Source organism: Aythya ferina (assembly GCF_964211825.1).
Source record: "Aythya ferina genome assembly, chromosome: 1".
NCBI classification, from domain to species: domain Eukaryota; kingdom Metazoa; phylum Chordata; class Aves; order Anseriformes; family Anatidae; genus Aythya; species Aythya ferina.
In genome coordinates, this window is record NC_140296.1 from 70,863,091 (window position 1) to 70,880,248 (window position 17,158).

The 17,158-nt window shown below is 48.2% G+C and overlaps 1 protein-coding gene across 2 annotated transcripts; it reads left to right on the plus strand.

The window, feature by feature from the left end:
* Window positions 1-5,203: 5,203 nt before the first annotated feature.
* On the plus strand, window positions 5,204-16,302 carry RGN (regucalcin). Of its 2 annotated transcripts, none has more exons than XM_084506794.1 (7): window positions 5,204-5,355; window positions 5,970-6,134; window positions 6,791-6,973; window positions 7,951-8,166; window positions 9,490-9,621; window positions 14,993-15,147; window positions 15,969-16,302. In XM_084506794.1, exons 2-7 carry the CDS (start codon window positions 5,972-5,974, stop codon window positions 16,017-16,019), a joined length of 900 nt encoding a protein of 299 aa, XP_084362920.1. In that variant the 5' UTR covers window positions 5,204-5,355; window positions 5,970-5,971; the 3' UTR covers window positions 16,020-16,302. The 2 variants fall into 2 exon arrangements, with proteins under 2 accessions (XP_084362920.1, XP_084362919.1); XM_084506793.1 differs by lacking the exon at window positions 5,204-5,355 and adding an exon at window positions 5,671-5,744.
* Window positions 16,303-17,158: the final 856 nt, after the last annotated feature.

Genomic DNA, 17,158 nt, shown 5'->3' on the forward strand with positions numbered 1-17,158 from the left:
TTTCCACTTGTTGTGATTTATTCAGGGCTGCACCCTCTGTGCCTGGGTCTAAACTAATGGGTCTAACGGCGGTGCTGTGTCCGTCGGGAGGGAGTTATTTCTGCAGAGCTGGCAGTACTTGAAGTCGAAAGGTCAAGGAAAACCTTTCCCCTTCGGCCTCCCCGAAAAAAGAGTCAGTGAGCACCGATTTGCTGCGTTTAGCAAATAGTCCCAGCCTGGCTTTTGTTTCTGCCTAGCCCAGCAGATGTAACAGGCCATTTGCTGCGCTGCTCTCCCTTTCTGATACATTTGCCTGTGTTGTAGCACCACGGCCTGCCCCTGGTTGTACAAACCAAGCTGTGAGGGGGAGCTGCAGCCTGGCCTTCTGCCTCATCCCGCTTCTCACACACCAACACGTGCATGGCCAGCACTGACATTGCCTTGGGAAAGAGGGACAAGCAGCATTCCCAGCCTGGTGGGTGGTGGTGTTTCTGCACGACCTGTTGCTGCAGTTCCCCCTGCTCCCACAGGCCGGTGCTGCTGCCCGCCCTGCAGCCGGGGAGCAGGAACAAGACAGCAAAAGCGAGGATGGAGAGCGAGGAGCAGGTGGAGCTGCACAACCCTGCTGATAACATCCTCCCTGCCCTCAGGAGGGCTGGGGGTTGTGATGCACGCGTGGGGCTGAGTGAAACAGGGCAGCAAGTCCTCGACTGGAAAGAAAAACAGAGGGAAAGGGCACAAAAGGAGCATATGGAAGAAAGGGGAGGAAAAAAAAACAGCATGAGGAAGAAGCTGTAAGTGATGGATTGCCAGCTGTCTTTCAGGACCGGGATTTCTCCTTCCCTAAGAACTATTTTCAGTGACTGTGACTGGTGGCCTCCCATCTCCTTTGAGAGCGGTCTGCTTGTGTCTGGGATGTGGGAAAAGGAGCCAAGGAAGTCAATCTGTACCCCTGCTTGTTTCCCTTGCAAACAGCTGCTGCTGGTTTGCAGCATCTTCACAAATAAGTTGCAGACAGCCACGTAAGTCTGGGTACTTGGTGGTAACTCAGGCCAAATTCTTACAAGTTCATGGGGTCTGTATGGTGATTCCCAGCACCATCTCTGAGTTTGTCCAAAAAGAAATGCTTCTAGGCTGCAACTTGTGCTCTGGCTCTGCCACTGTATGCACCATTTGCACGATGCTCTCCCAAGTCCCAAACCATAGGGGCAGAAATGCCAGATGTTTGGCTACGAAAAAGCAGCCTCAGATGTTCACACTTGATGCGATACCTCACTGATACCACGGGCGATACCTGGGCTAGGCGTGTGGTATCTGTAGCCTTCAACACCGAGTGTTCAAAGCCTGCCTCCGCGAGCTGCAGGGAACGTGACAAACCAGTCATCGCGATCGGTGTGAGCCTGGCTGATCCCTGAGCTTGTTATGGTTTGCCACTGCAGGGAATTGACACATCTATTGAGAAAACATGCGTTTGATGTGAACTAATGAGCAAATGGAAGCTGCTTGCACAACCTGGGAGCTTGGTATGCCAGGGCAGGATTGCAGGGATGGGCAGAGGTGGAAAACAATGGAGTGCCTCGCTGCTGCTGTAGGGTGAGCGAAGACACGGGGCTCTGCTTTCACGAGGTGCCGTGCTGCTGTTCCCAAGTCCTCCCTTGTGCCAGCACCACAGCTGAACAGACTTTTTCCCCCACAGGGGTACAGTTTTGCAGTGTTACTGCTTGTCAGGACCATCCTGGGATAAAAGCTCTGGGCTCCGCTCCCTGCCAGGCCAGCACGTCTCAGCCCCTGGACTCGTCTGTGGTGGATTGACCTGACAGCAAGCACAGCTTTGTGAAACCGAACGTTTGGTTGCTTTTTTTCCTCCGAAACTTTCCTAGCAGCCGGGGAGCTGTCCTAAAGCAGCAGATGCGTGTGGTGCATCTGTGTTAATCCCTCGGCACAGAGCCCCGCTAAGCCCGCCTGGCTGTGTGAGGAGAAGCGGCCCCAGATACTCGCCCATCGGTTTCCCTGCCTGCTGAGTAAAGCTTCCAGCTAATCCCTTTTTCTCCGGCGGGCTTCTGGTGGCTGGGGCCCTGTCCCGGAGCCACCTCGCCCTGCCCGCTCTGCCTTTTGTTCTGCTCTGGGCTGGGCCCTTGTTTTCCCCATCTGCCCCATCGGAGGCGTTGCTTGAGATCTGCTGGGCTCGCTGATGACACCCTCACGGTTTCTTTTCACCCAGCCATCCTCAAGACATTTTTACCAGTTTCTGTCAGAAGATGTCTTCAGGAAACCTGGTCAGCCAGAAGCCTGTGACGGACACCAAGACAGGCCACTCTTCTCCTGTGGTCCCAGCAGCCACCAGAAGCCCGCTGGGGGTGGCACCTGCAAAAAGAGCCGGTGTTGGGTGCCCTTTGGGCAAAGTTTCGCCTGTTTTGGCTCTTCCTTTAGAAATGCAGGTCCTTGAGAGGGGATGGGATAGCTGGGGGGGATCATTAAGTGAGCCTGTTCTTAAAAACACCCCCTGGCACCTGAAAGGGCTGTGTCTGGTGGCATTCCTCTGAGGTTTCGCCTCCCTTATCTGGGGGTGGTGCTGCTCCAGCAGCACTGGTATGCTAGGCCTCCTTTGCATCTGCTTGGAGGGAGCCAGACAGGTGGCTCCCCTCCTCCAGACCTGATTCCTCAGCCTTTGTTCTGTTATCTCCTCTAAAAAGGTGTCTGGGCATCGCCTTGCCCTCCCGGGCCCCAGCAATCTCCCCTGGCTTAAGGAGGAAAAAGCCAAAAGCGAGGCACGCCGGGTGATGTGGAGGCTAACACAGCAACCAGACTTCTCTCAGCTCACCTGCCTGAACACACTGAGTTAAGCTTGGAGCAGTTGTCCCAAACCTGCAGTTAATTTGAGATTTGCTTCTGACCTGGGCCTGAAGAGGGGCTTGTGTGCCTGAAAGCTCAAAACACTGAGGGCACTGTTGCCAGCGGAGGTCCCTGAATGAAAGCTGCGGCCTCTCCCTCCAGTCTTGGCTCCCTGGCACAGCCTCCATTGTGCCTGTCCTCTTGCAGCTGCCACAGAACATAGCAATGCTCCTTTTTTTTTTTTTTTTTTTTTTTTTTTTTTTTTTTTTTTTTCCTGAGGCAAGCAAAATGCAAATGCAGGTCACATGGGGTACAAAGAGCAGGGAAGTAAGGCATTAACGCAACATCTCTTGGCCAGGCTCCACCGTGGAAGGCTTGCCCTTTCTGAAGCACCCTCTTTCCCACTGCGAGGAGCAGGGGCCTGGAAAGGCACGGCTGGACACTCGGGCTTTGTCAGATGGATTAGGATGGCAGGAGCTAGCACAGGCAGGTGCTGCAGTGATACAGGAGCTGGAAGGACACTTGGATGGTGATGGTGTGAGGGATGTTTGAGAAACTGCAGCGGGAAAGGCCACATAACATCTGGTTATAGCACTGCATATATGGTGTGAGGTGATTTGTCAAGGGACTGTGTCCAGCATGCACAAAATGCTCCTCAAAGAAGCCTGCATAATGCATTTTGATAAGTAAAGGGCACCTTTGCCAGATCTGAGAGAGAAACTGGACTTTTAAGGCTAAATGCTCTGATGTTACTTCATGGTAACTTGGTGCAGTCCTCTTTAGAAAAGATTCCCCATTTAAGACTCTTAATCCATTCTGCATTAACTTCCCTAACAGTGTGCTAGCAGTCTGTGTTAGACATGATGTATAAATTCATCAGTGGACAAGTCTGCTGTTAACAGCTCATGCCACCTTCTCCCAAGGAGAAGTTTGCAAAGCAGGTAAATGCTTTGGGAAACGTTCAAACCCTACGAGCATTTAAGGATGTGATTGTGATCCCCCAGACCAGTAAATGCTTGTGACCTCTCAGCAGTCTGATCATTCTTGGACCTACCTGCTGCTTACCAACAAATAAAACCTTGATCCAGACACACGAGTTTCTTCCAAGAACTATACCTGGCTGAAAACAAGCATGTCACAGCACTAGCTTTTGCTTTTCAGCCAACGGTTCACAGTGACTGATCTTAAATTTCTACTTCTTGCTTGCTTTTTTTTGGTTGTTGTTGTTGTTTGTTTTCCCAGACTGTGGTGTTACCCTGTAGAGGCAAATTCCCCCGTGCGCGCTGTGGTTACCTTTGTGGATGTGACAGCAGGGCAGGATTACATGCGTCTTTGGGCAGCAGGACCTCTCAAGTCACAGATCTATTCCTCAGGCTATTAGTGGCTGTGATAATACAAATGCACGGGAGGGGGTCTGTGAGCCCCATGGTTCCCCTTCCCCTGCTTCCTGTCAAACTGGAGGAGTAAGTGTGCGAGGAGCCCTGCCACATGAATACAAGGTGGGCCCGCTGAGCCACAGCTCTCCCCTTGGGAGGCCGCAGGGAAGCCGTGGGCTCCTTATCGCTCGCCGTGTGGTAAATGTGGTGGTTGTGACATGGCAGGGAGCAGCTGCCGGCTGGGAAGCCTTCGGCAGCCACCTTCCCTGCCCTCTTCCTTCCCCTGGTAAACCTGTGCTGCCAGAAGCACTCAGAAGGCATTCATCAATGAAGGAACCCGTGAATTCCTCCCCCTTTTACCTTCCAGCAAGCCAGGTTAGCTATTACAGCACAGGCACAAGAGAGGAGTACCGTGCCGTGTAACCAGAGACCTAAGTTCAAAAATCCTTGTCACTTCGGCAGAAGAGAGAGTTTGTGTTGTAACCTGGAGCTCGTAGGAGCTGTTAATTTTCTCCCAAGGCGGGTGCCAACACACAGCTTGTTTTGATGCCTCCAAACCATGCTGGCAAATGCCGCAGTCAGCAAGGAGCAGAGCCCCGCCAGGTGGGTTGCGGGTGTGAGCATCTCTCCTCGGTGATGTCAGGAAGATGTTGCGTGAGCCCTGCACATCCCGAGTGGCCTCGTGGCATGCAAGGACACCAGGAGAGCAGCCAACGTGGCCGAGCTTTTTAAAAAGTGGCAATGCATTTCACTGTACTTACAAATTACAGATTAATTCTGTTTATTCATTTTAAAAAATCTCTTCTTTCCTTGTAAATTGTATACAAACAACCAAAAGCCCACCAGCTGCTGCAGGCCTTTCTGGACGGGTGCTTTCTGTGTGGGCAGGCAGTGCTAACGCGCTTGCCTCAGGTCTGGGCTGAAGCCCTGCGGTGCGTTACATGACACCACAGCGGGGACAGAAAAACTGAGGCTTAGCATGGGCTGCAGTAATGCTACACAAGCCCGTAAAATAAAAAGCCAAAGTGCTTAGGCACGATGACAGTACGCTGATAGGCAGTGTGTCGGTGTTACTCTGAGGGAAGCCTGCATGAAACACGGCGTGGTGGTGCGGTTGTGTCGCCCGTCAGCTTCCCAAAAAGAAAAGGAGCCGACTGAAATCCAAGGGGTGAGTGCCTGTTGCACGGACAGAGGTAACCCACTACGGGTGCTTCAACAGCAGGAAGAAGTAGGGTCTGTGAGGAGCTAAGAAGCCACTTTTACATCATGGATCCCCCCGGGGGCGACCGGACCCAAGCCCCAAGGTGATCCACCACGTCATGGGGCGCTGGCACTAGCACAGCCGGGCACCCCAGCCACAACACCCGCAGGCTCCCCATGGCCACGGAGCCCAGCCCACCATCCCACAGCCCCCATGGGGCCGGGGGCAGCCTCAGGGCCCGCTGTGGGGCGGCGGGGACGGCCCCGGGCCCCGGCGGAGCGCGGCCGCCCCCCAGCCCCCGCCTCCCGCCCCATAAAAGCGGCGGCCGGGGCCGGCGGGCGCCCTGCTGGCAGCAGGTAGGGCCGCGGCGGGCGCTTCAGTTTATTTTTTTATTTATTATTTATTTTTTACTTTATTTATTTTTTTAATTATATTTCTAACGACCCGCGGTGGGTGGGAGGAGGAGCGGCCGGGGAGGGCTCGGTGAATGGGGCGGGGGGGGGGGGGGGGGCGCGGGTCCGGGGCTTTTCTTTTTTGGTGTCATGTCGTGCCATGTCGTGCCATGTCGTGCCGCCCCGCAGGCATGTCGTCCGTCAGGGTGGAGTGCGTGGTGAGCAGCGGCTTCGGCATCGGCGAGTCGCCGGTGTGGGACGAGAAGGAGGGCGCCCTGCTCTGCGTCGACATCCCGGGCCGGCGGGCCTGCCGCTGGAGCCCCGGCAGCGGGCAGCTGCAGGCCGTGGCCCTGGGTAAGGCGCTGCCCGGGCTCTGCCTCGGGGCAGCTCCTAAAAACCTCCGTTACTCGGCTGGCAGTGTCCCACCATTCCAGGTTTTCCTCACACTCAGTAAAACTGTTACCTAATTGCACCTCTGTATAGCTATAAAGACAAAAAATGTTACTTATCTATTTATTTTTTAATTAAAGTGTTGGTGATCAGTCCCGTGCACGTTCCTAAATCTCATCTGGTAAATACTACCCCCAGATTTTATTGCTCTATTTAAAGTTGTTATTCCTTACGTTATACCTGATTGAGGCCGAAATACTATCTCCATGCACATTTCTCTCTCTCTCTCTTTTTTTTTTTTTTTTAAACTAATTCCTTTATAATAACCTGCAATTGAGGTTTTACTGCATAACAGTGTAAACTAACCGTGGAGCGTTTCCCAATTTTCTGCTTTGCTTTAACCCCTGGAAAGCGCTGCCACTCCTCAAGTGTGCTTTTGGTGCTGCTGGAGGCATGTCTGAGCTGCACGGCATCGTGACCTGTCGCAGTGCAGTTCGTGGGTTGTTTCTCATGCCTGTGGTCCAGAGTGAACTGCTTGCGTGTCTAAAGTGAGCGGCAACTGGGTAGGAAATAAATGTCTTCATAGCACATGCCTCTTGTCCATCGCACCCTGTTTCTAGATGCTCCTGTGAGCTCCGTGGCCCTTCGGAAATCGGGGGATTATGTCGTCACCCTGGGCACCAGGTTCGCTGCTTTGAACTGGAAGGAGCAGCAGGTAACCACCATCGCGCACGTGGACAAGGATAAACCAAACAACCGATTCAACGACGGGAAGGTGGATCCCGCGGGGAGGTATTTCGCAGGTACGCTGGGTCTGCTGCCTGTCTCCTGCTGCTCCCTGCTGATCCGCTCCTCCCCTTGGGTTTCACAGACCACAGGCAGCGATCGGTTGTAGATGCAGTAAGTGTTCATTCAGAGTTGATATATACATATAAATACGAACTACATAGTTCACGTATATATTTGTAGCTTATAGGCGAGTTGTTGTTTTGTTTTTTTTTTTGTCTTCAAGCAGAGTTTAATCCCATTTAGAAATGCATTTATATCACCTGGCCAACATATTATCAGAACTATTTATGTAAAAAAAGGCCTGCGATTCAGAGCCCCCCTAGTTTAAGGCACTGACTTTGTCTCCTCCCTGTTGGTGTACTCGTTTTGATTGCTGGTAAAGAGCCAGCAGAAATGCTGGAGAAGAGAAGGGTCAGGGTATCTTATCCATGGGTACGAGTACCTGGTGGGAAGACAGAGCCAGGTTCTGCTTGGAGGTGCCTAGTGACAGGACAAGCAGCAATGGACATAGGCAGAAATTAAGGAAATCGTGTTTAAATGTTAGAAAGCTCTTTTACTGGTAATCTATTAAGATAGTCAAAAAGTGGCACAGGTTGCCCCCAGAGGCAGTGGAGTGTCCATCTGTGGAGGTATTGAAGACTGGACACAGCCCTGAGCAACCTGCTGTACCTGACCCTGCTCTGAGCAGGTTGCTCAGGGCTGTTCAGGTGTGTTGGAAGATAAATGCTGCCCTCACCTTTCTTAATTTCTGAGTGACCGAGTAAAGCATTTTGCAGAAGTCACACTGCATGCCACTTCTGTCACAGTTCAACAGACAAAACAAAGGCTCTGTGTTGAAATCTGCGAAGTGCAGCACTTCTGAAATCTGCCTTTCTCTTTTGTTTTTAACTCAGTTTCTTCCCTGAATTTCTGAAGCCCCCCTTCCTTCTGCAGACCCTGGGGAGAGCCCGCTCACTCTGAAGATGCTTTCCTCCCCGTTGTCTCCACACAGGTACGATGGCTGAGGAGATTCGACCCGCTGTGCTGGAAAGGAACCAAGGCTCTCTGTATACACTTTGCCCCGACCTCTCCGTAGTGAAGCACTTTGATCGGGTGGACATTTCTAATGGGCTGGACTGGTCGCTGGATCACAAAACCTTCTTTTACATTGACAGCTTGTCCTACTCGGTGGACGCCTTTGATTATGATATCCAAACTGGAAAAATTGGTATGAATCGTCCTATTTTAAAATACGCACTTGTGCTTGAAGATTGTGGTGTTGGTTTTCATGGTGGTTATTACCAAGAAGATGAATTCTGATCTGAGATCTGAGAGCACTTCTTGGGAATCCTCTGTAGAACAAAGGAGCAGAAGCCATATCAAAACTCGTTTGTGCCCACATAGGCTGCCATCTCAAACTAGTCAGAAGCTGTTGCTAACATTATAAAATATTTAAATCGCATGATGGGGTTTGAGTAGTAGTCTGGAGTGCTGTTATTAAACATGATGCGTATCTGATCTTCCTGTGTAAAAAGGGCAAAGTGTTTCTTGTTAGATTTTGCAGATGGGTAGATTTCCGTGGCTGCATGAGTCTGACTTTTGCAATACCTCTGCTATGCTTCTTTAGATTTTTTTTTCACCCTATTTTGTTTTTTTAAACCTCAGCTCTTAAATAAAGATCCTGCAGACAGAGCTAAGCAACAACTGGAGAGCAGTAACTCAAAGCTCTTCTTCCTTCATTTATTTAAAACAAAACAAAACACGCCCTTAAGGGCTTCTACAAGCTGGGGCAAAAGAAAATTCCAGTGACTTGGACTAAGAAATTGCTTTTGAATACATGGGCTGCAGAATTTTGCTTTAAAAGAGCCCTGTAAATTTCAAATTTAGTTAGCTTTAGCAGTGTGAATTCAGAGTTATTTTTGGTATAGCATCTTGTCCTGGTGCCTCTGCTATGTTTTTTGGTTTACAGTTGAATTTTTCTTTAGGAAGTGGTGTGGTCTCCCCCCTTCTTTTTCCGTGGGCAATCTGATAATTCTTAGCAGCACAAGGGAAACTCATTAAAAGTATTGCAACATATGAGAAACATTGAAGTTGTCAGAGCATAAAATAAACAATGTTGGAAAGTTGGTTTTAATTTTCTTTAATAACAGTGGATAAAAGTTCAGATAGAACTATTTGTTTTTAAGTTGACAGTGTGCCTTTGAAGTCGATGCTTTTCCTAACTCTCTGTTTATATAAACTCTCAGTTTATATATCTGAAGGTCAGCTTTGTGTTGGACCAGTGATTATTGGCACGTTCCAGCAATCTGTTTTGAAAGTCTTTTCTGTTTGAAAGTTCAGTTTCTCTGACTGGAAGCAACTCATACTTGGAAAAGTCCAACCTACCTTTAGAATACATAGTTCACATCCTGAATATATGTATATAATATTAATTTATTCAGTTACTTATTTGATATTGTGAGTAGGGAACATGAGCGGTGCACTAGAAAAGAGCATCAAAAAAAGGAACTACATTGTGTAATTTTGTTGTATTTTTTCTTCTATCTTGCAGACAACCGCAGGAGTGTATACAAACTGGAAAAAGAGGAGAGCATTCCTGATGGGATGTGCATTGATACGGAAGGCAAACTCTGGGTAGCTTGCTACGATGGTGGGAGAGTGATTCGTCTTGACCCTGAGACAGGTAAGCCCTTGCAAAGGGCGGACTTGAATTTTGCAGAATTCAAACAAAGAAAAAAAATGCAAGGAGTATGTTTTTTTTTTTTCTTTCCTCCATACAGAAATGGTACTACTTTTCTTTTTAAATAATTATTTTTTTTTCCTTTCTTTTTTTTTCTCTTTTTATTTAGCAGTTTTGTGTTTCTGCTCCTAAAAGTTCGCTTCATAAATAAGCCATTGTTCCAAGCCTCCGTTATGTTGGAAAAGATAAAGTTGCTGAGAGGGATTGCCATTATATGTGTTAGAATAGAATAAATAGTTGAGTTGGAAGGGACCTACAAAGATGATCAAGTCCAACTGCCTGACCACTTCAGGGCTAACCAGAAGTTAAAGCACATTACTGAGGGCATTGTCAAATGCCTCCTGAACACTGGCAGGCAGGGGCAGCAACCACCTCTCTAGAAAGTCTGTTCCAGGGTTTGACCACCCTCATAGTAAAGAGATTTCCCTAATCCCAGCCTGACCCCCCCAGCACAGCTCTGTGCCGTTCCCACGTGTCCTGTCACCAGTGCCCAGGGAGCAGAGACCGGCACCTCCCTCTGCACTCCCCTCCTCAGGACACTGCAGAGAGCCCTGGGGTCGCCTCTCGGCCTCCTTTCTCCAGACTGGGCAGCCCAGGTGTCCTCAGCCTCTCCTCACAGGACTTGCCTTCCAGCCCCTCTACCGGCTTTGCTGCCCTCCTCTGGACACTTCCAAGTACCTTAACATCCCTTTTTATGTTGTGGAGCTCAGAACTGCACAGTATTGAAGGTGAGGCCGCACCAACATTACACAGCATGTACTGGTTTGTCTCACAGTTGATAACTTGTCCAGGATGCTGTGAGGGATGGCATCAAAGGCCTTACTAAAATGCAGAGAGATTACATCCATCGCCTTCCCTTCATCCACCAAGCAGGTGACCTTATTGTTGAAGGAGATCAGGTTACTCAGCCAGGGTTTTCTCTTCATGAACCCATGTTGACTAAGCCTGATAATAGCTTTGCTCCTTAAATACCCATTGATAGCACCCAGGATCATCTTCTTCGTGACTTTTCCAGGGACTGAGCTTTGACGGGTTTGTAGTTTTCCAGGTCTTCTCTCATACCCTTCTTGTAGATCAGTATAACGCTGGCTAGCTTCCAGTCAGCAGGGACTTCTGCAGCCTCTCGAGACCCTTGGTAAATTGTTGAGGCTGGCCCAGCTGTAACATCTGCTAACTCATTCAGCACTTTGGGGTGAATCCCATCAGGCCACGTGGACTTAGGAACATTCAGCTGATACAGCTGGTCCCTTACAGACAGTTCTGGTGGCCACAAATCAAAAGACATTGCTCCTCCTGTCACAGTCCTCCGACTCAGAGGCCACCTGATGTCACCTATCTCATGAGGCCTTCTCTGTTCTCAAACAACAGGTTTAGGAGGGGCACTTTTCCTCAGTAAGTACCTGTGACAGAAAATTACCTTCAGCATGCTTTTGGAATTCCCCAGGCTTCCTCCCTGTGGCTGTATGATACTCCCAGCTTATGTCTGGGAACTTGAAATCTGCCATAAAGATAAGGGCAAATGATCCAAAGACTTCTGGTTGCCTATCAAATAGCTCAGCCATGCTATCAAACCCAGATGGAGGCTTAATAGCAGATACCCGTGATGACATCCTCTTGCATCCATCAAAGAGTTAGCATCCTCTCGTGTCCAGTGTTCACCATATTGATGATAAGTGACTTGGAAAAATATAGATAAGCCACAAAATTTCAAAGATGACTTAAGCCATTTCAAGTCCTGCTTTTTTTTTAGTGTGGTGGTTTTTTGGGCTATTTTACTAAAGTTAATACAAGTCGCACATGCCACTGATGCCAGCAACATTTTTTTATGATTGAAAATTATTTACATGGTAAGTTTTGCAACTGAAACCATAAAAGTATATTTAATAGACTCGGTGGCATTTTATCGTTCCCACAGTAATGTGTCTTGGGCACACCCAAGACATTATTGAGCCCGTCACGTGTTGCTGCTCCCATTTCAACTTTGGTGGTCTGCCAGGCATGATTTAGTCTGGGTATAAACACTTGTAAAGAGAGAGAGAGACTGCACCACGCTGTCTGCGAGATGGGAGCTTGGTTTTGACAGATTCCAGACAGCACGGGCTGCACCGAGCTGCTTTTGGGGTCTCTTGAACCCAGGTCCTGCCCTAACAGAAGTCGTGGGGTTTTGTGAGGCTGCAGGCTCAGGGATGCCAGCTTCCCTTGGTGTGTGCCCCTGCCACAGCACGCTGCAGACCCCGACACACGTGTCAGGCTGCCACCTCTTCCAAATTCTGCAGAGCCTCTTAACTGAGGCTCAGGCAGTGTTTTTCCCATCACCGTTTTATTTATACCCATCCAAGGCCCTGCCAGCCTGCGGGACTTCCTCCTGTCCTGCAGAGCCTGCTCCACAAGCCTGGTAGGATGAAGCTTCAGCTGGGAGATCCCAGCAGCTCTGGGACCTGTTCCTGGTCCCTCCTCCTAGGGGACAGAGCACACCTGGGCAAGCTCCAGCAGCCCCGTGGATGCCCTCACAGAGCACTGGACTTTACCATTTTCCTCTCCGGTTCCCTGTTTGTAACTTTTTCCTTGTAGGCTCTCACTTTCTTCTTTTTGTTTTCATTTTTCTTCCCTTTCCTGCACCCTTTTTGGAAGGAGGTAAGGTGTTTTTTTTAGGGGAAAGCTAATAACAATAGTGTCCATAAGCAGATACGTAGGAAGAATGTAAGAACAGGGGAGGTGGGGTACACAGCTTAATGCTCTCCCAGCTTCCTGCTGTTTTCATCTCAGGGTCTTCCTGAGCTGGCTGTGATGTCTGGTGCATCTCTAACTGCCAGTGCATTTCTCATCCATGAACTTGTCCTGTCTCCCTTCAACCACGTGAAGCCCTGAGCACCCACGGTGAACAGCAGCAAGAAGTTTCACAGGCTGCGTGTCCACGTCAGAAGGAGCCTTCTTTCTTTTGAAGTAGTCTGTGAAATCTGCACTTTACACAATTCTGAGGGAACTGTGACTGCTTAGGGAGGTGAACCAGACGGGTTTGAAGATGACTCCATGAAAAATCTCTCAGGTGCAGATTTCCTTGCATCTCCAGGAAGATGATGCTCGTCTCAGAGTTCTGTAAACAACATCTTCCAGGCTGTCTCTGCTGAGACCTCTCTGCAAGCACAGTCAGGGTCTCTCCCCTTATCTCAGGGGCTCATGCCTCTTCTCCTACAGCACATTTTCTCTCTCTGAATACCATTCTTGCTCCTTTTTGCCCAGACTTGCTGTCAGCCAATTTCTAGGGTGGCCTCTGGAGTGTTGTATAAGACACCGTGTAACCCATGCAGCCATGTAATCCCTCTACTTCCAGCTGACTGGATAACCACAAAGTGCTGCAGGTGCCAGTTGGCAGGAGCATTGCCTTGGAGCTCGCTTTGGTCCTCGTCACTCCCAGGCAGCGGACAGGACTTGCTCTCTCCCAGTTTTTTATGTTTTTCTATATGTTTTGCTCTTCTTAGGGGAAAAAAGGAGGTAACCAGATCTGTCTATAATCTCTGACACTCTGAGCACCATTACACTGATTGTGATTGTGACTTTTTTTATTTCTTTTGTTTTTTACTTTGGCCGCTGTGGGTGGGTCAGTGCCAAATAAGCTTGTTATACAACACCAGGAATCCCAAAGTCAGACTTCCCTGGCTATTACGTACAAGAGGCTCTTTCACCGCTGCTGGCTTGCTATTTTCTTTCATTTATTTTGGAATTAAAAGCAAGGCAAATTAAAAGTACCCAGCCCATGTGTCAGGGCATTCAGCAAGACAAAGGCAATTCCATTCGTCCTTCTCAGCCCCGAGTTTTGGATAGACTGGTTACATTCCTTCTAGCAAGTGAAATGGATCAGGAGATCTCCCTTAGTCCTGCAGCTTATGTTGCACACCCAAGCTGTCTTCCCACACCAAACCAGAGCCCGAACTGTTCATGGAGAGCAGCAACTGATGGGGTCTGAGCCGAAACTGTGCCAGGACTGCACCAGCAGCTCGGTAGTGTGGCCCTGTGCTTGTGCCCTGCTTGGTGATCTGGTGCAGGTAAAGCCATTTGGGCTGTGCTTTTGTATCTTCACTGCTCATTGCAAAAGGCCAAGGCACAGTGTGTTGGGTGAGGCAAAAGGTTTGGGGCACATAAAAGGGAAGACAAGGGTAGATACTTTGATGAACATGTCCTGGGAAATAGTGCCCAGCTCTGGAGCAGACCAAAAACTTCTCACAACGTGTTAAGTGGACCAACCTTCCCATTTTCTTCTTTCCATTTCTTCTTTCTTTCTTTTTCTTCTTCTTCCCATTGTCAAAGTTTCTGTCCCGTTGTTTCAACATGCCATGGACCAGTCAGTTGCTGTAAAGGGACCAAGCCTTCTGCACACATAAATGAGGGGCCAGGGAAATCACGTATTTTGTATGAGATCACATATTTCATATATTTTTTGTATGCGGTCACATGAATACAAAAATGAATATATAATATTTTTTTATTCATGTGCTTTAGTGTACTTCCAGAAAGAGAAAGTCAATTGTAGGTAAATAAAGCAGGCATAATGAGTACGAGCCATTATTATATTGCCCAGGTTTGGGAGGAATTTTAGAAAAATTTGCTTTGAAGTGCCTCAGCAATCTGCTGGTTGGTGCCAGGGGCACTCTGTTTACTACTGTCATTAGGATGGTAGTTATTTGTTGTATAATAAGTGCATAATATTGTTTATGGTTGCCCCGAGTTTTCTGTAAACTTCAGACGTGTCCCATGATCCCTATTTTATGCAAGCTTAATTTGAAAGGCTATTGAAATTGCAAGAAAATCTTCTAGGAATTAATCTTCCCTAACTTCAGGCGGTAGAGGCGTAGTGAGAGTTGCACGAGCTCTGCTCGCTCCAGGCTTCCTTTGTAGTTAAAATAGAGAAGTCAGCAGGTCTGGGGCGTGTTTCATGTGACCTGTTTTAAGGAGGAATTAAATCCCATTTCCATTGCCTGTATGGGCAGCCTAGATGATGAGCTCAGATGTAGATGTCTGTGCTGTGGATGTTAGCATTTAATTAGAGGACACGCTGGGTTTTGGGGCGGGATTCATTTGTGATAACTGAGATTGAAACTTGTCAAGTGATACACGGTCAACAACAAGGTGGTTTGCAGAAGTCTGCCTGCTTTGTCGCCGTGCTCATCAGTATGCTGAGGCACAGCAGGAGCCCTCCCTCGGCCCTGGGATTCCTTTTCGTGGAGCACCTGACTCCACGTTGGTTATTTGCAAGAATTTGTTTAAATCCCTTGCTGTAAGCAGACAAACAAGAAGCAGCCTGAGTGTTTTTCTCCAGGAAAAAGGATCCAGACTGTGAAGCTTCCTGTTGACAAGACAACTTCCTGCTGCTTCGGAGGAAAGGATTATTCCGAAATGTATGTGACTTCTGCCCGCGACGGGATGGATAAAGAGTGGCTTTCACGGCAGCCGCAGGCTGGTGGGATTTTCAAGGTGAACGGTTCTTCCCCCTCCCGTTTCACAAGGCCCTTCTCCTCCTGCCCTTAGACAACAAACCAGTCGGAGCGGTGGGAAGCGGGAAGAGGGTGGTCATCAAGACATCAAGAATACACGTTAAGCTATTCTTCATATCCTTGGTTCCTGTTGCAGATGGAGAGATACAGATGTATTCAGAGATTTGAAAATGCTTTTCGATTTGAAATGTTTAACTGGTCACATCCATACTAGCAAGTAAAATGGACCAAGAAGTGCCCTGTAGGTCCTGCAATATGTGGCATACCATAGCTGATACTGCAGTTTCTGTGCCATCACCTCTTTCTGCTGCTCCCCCTCCCAAGAGGGAGTTTTCTGTCTGTTACAGGAAGAAGCATGGCATGTTTTGTGTCCTAAACAATGGCAGATAAAAACGTCTGCTTTTATTTACATTCTACTTAGTTCTAACTAAATTCTCTCTTTAAAAAATGTCACTTTGGGATTGGTTTTTCAAAGCCCTAGTCTTCCATATAGGTACGTACCAAAAGTTACATTGTAAAGTGCAGAATTAAGACTTAGTAGTATCTGAGAAGAGGCTTTTGGGGAATGGACGATGGACTGAGGAACAGACTGTGGCCTGTGGTTGCTTAGCTTTAGAGAAGGAGCACAGGTTGAAATTCCAGGCTGTGACGAGCTGCAGTATACAACATACAGCAGTATGTCAAGTTGGACACGGTCCTTTTCCAAATCAGAGCATGCCTGGTTTTGAAAGAAAAGCAAGTGTTTGGCAGTGGTGACTCATTGCATTTATCTTCTTTCTTCCTCTCTTTTTTTTTTGACAGATAACTGGGCTGGGGGTGAAAGGAATCCCGCCGTATGCATTTGCAGGTTAAATGCACACTCTTCAGAATGGAGTCCAGAAGACTGGCTGAAGCAAGACAAATCAGAAGGTCTTATGTGGGTGTTCAGCATCTTTTGCTTAGAAGCCATGACACGATTACAATATCTCATCAGGAAAGGATGAAAAGCTAATGAAATACGTGGAATATTTTTAAAATCATCTTTTTTTTTTTTTTTTTTTTTTTACCCTTTAAACTCTGTTACTTTAAATATCTGATGGTATTTTTTTCTGTTGTAGTAAAAAGACTCATCCTAATAAACTATTGAATATTGTAAGTTTCTTCTCTAATGACATTTGTTTCAGTATCTTTTCTTCTTATTCCTTATTCTCCTGTCTCATTTGCAATTACAGTATATTGATATATTGATTAAACTACTCGTAGTGACTCCTTTACATATTTTCTGGAGTTTCTCATAAAATACCCATTTGTCCCATGATGTTTCCAGCAACAGAAACATCAGTACTGATTGCTGGGCATCTGCGGCTTCCTTCTTACATTATGGTTTTACAGCCCTCAGCTGTGGCTGTGCTTAAATTAACTGATGGGCTGGAGCCCATCGTCTCTCCCCACCGCATGTCATTATGTTGCTTATTTTGTTTCAGATAAAAACTTCACAATCGAACCACATCTTTGCCCATCCTTGGAAGATCTTGTCCTGTTTTGGGGAGATCTGTGGCGATAAAAAGCATCGGGTGGTGTTGGCCATGTGTGTTTTAAATAAAACCTTGCCTGCACCTCCCTCCCTCCTGCTGGACCAAACACTCCCAGAGCAGCTGGCAAGGCAAGAGGAGTCCATGTGCCCCAGTGGCAACTGCTTCCAGCAATGTGCAGAAAAGGGAAGTTTTGCTGTAATTTGCTCACAGCATCTCTCAGCATCACAGTGTCTCTCCAAATCTGTTGGAGGTAGCTTCTCTCTGCTGGATCTGCTCGTGTCTCCGAGCCCCCTGAGCGTGCAGGGGGTGACTCGGCAGCTGCCTGGCTGCTGGATGACACCAAATCCTCAGTGCTGCTTTCAGCCAAGGGGCGTGCAAGTCACCCTTTTCCCTCACTAAAGTGTGTGGGGGGTAAGTCTCATCTGCTGGAAGAGCAGGAGGTTTAAGCAGCTCACTTCAGGGCAGAAGGTGAGGAGC

What these genes read in the sequence shown, in the direction of transcription:
- RGN (XM_084506794.1), top strand. Translation starts at nt 5,972, where the DNA reads ATGTCGTCCGTCAGGGTGGAGTGCGTGGTGAGCAGCGGCTTCGGCATC. An exon ending in GCTGCAGGCCGTGGCCCTGG is followed by an intron (nt 6,135 to 6,790) that starts GTAAGGCGCTGC and finishes CCCTGTTTCTAG; the next exon opens with ATGCTCCTGTGAGCTCCGTG. An exon ending in TATCCAAACTGGAAAAATTG is followed by an intron (nt 8,167 to 9,489) that starts GTATGAATCGTC and finishes TCTATCTTGCAG; the next exon opens with ACAACCGCAGGAGTGTATAC.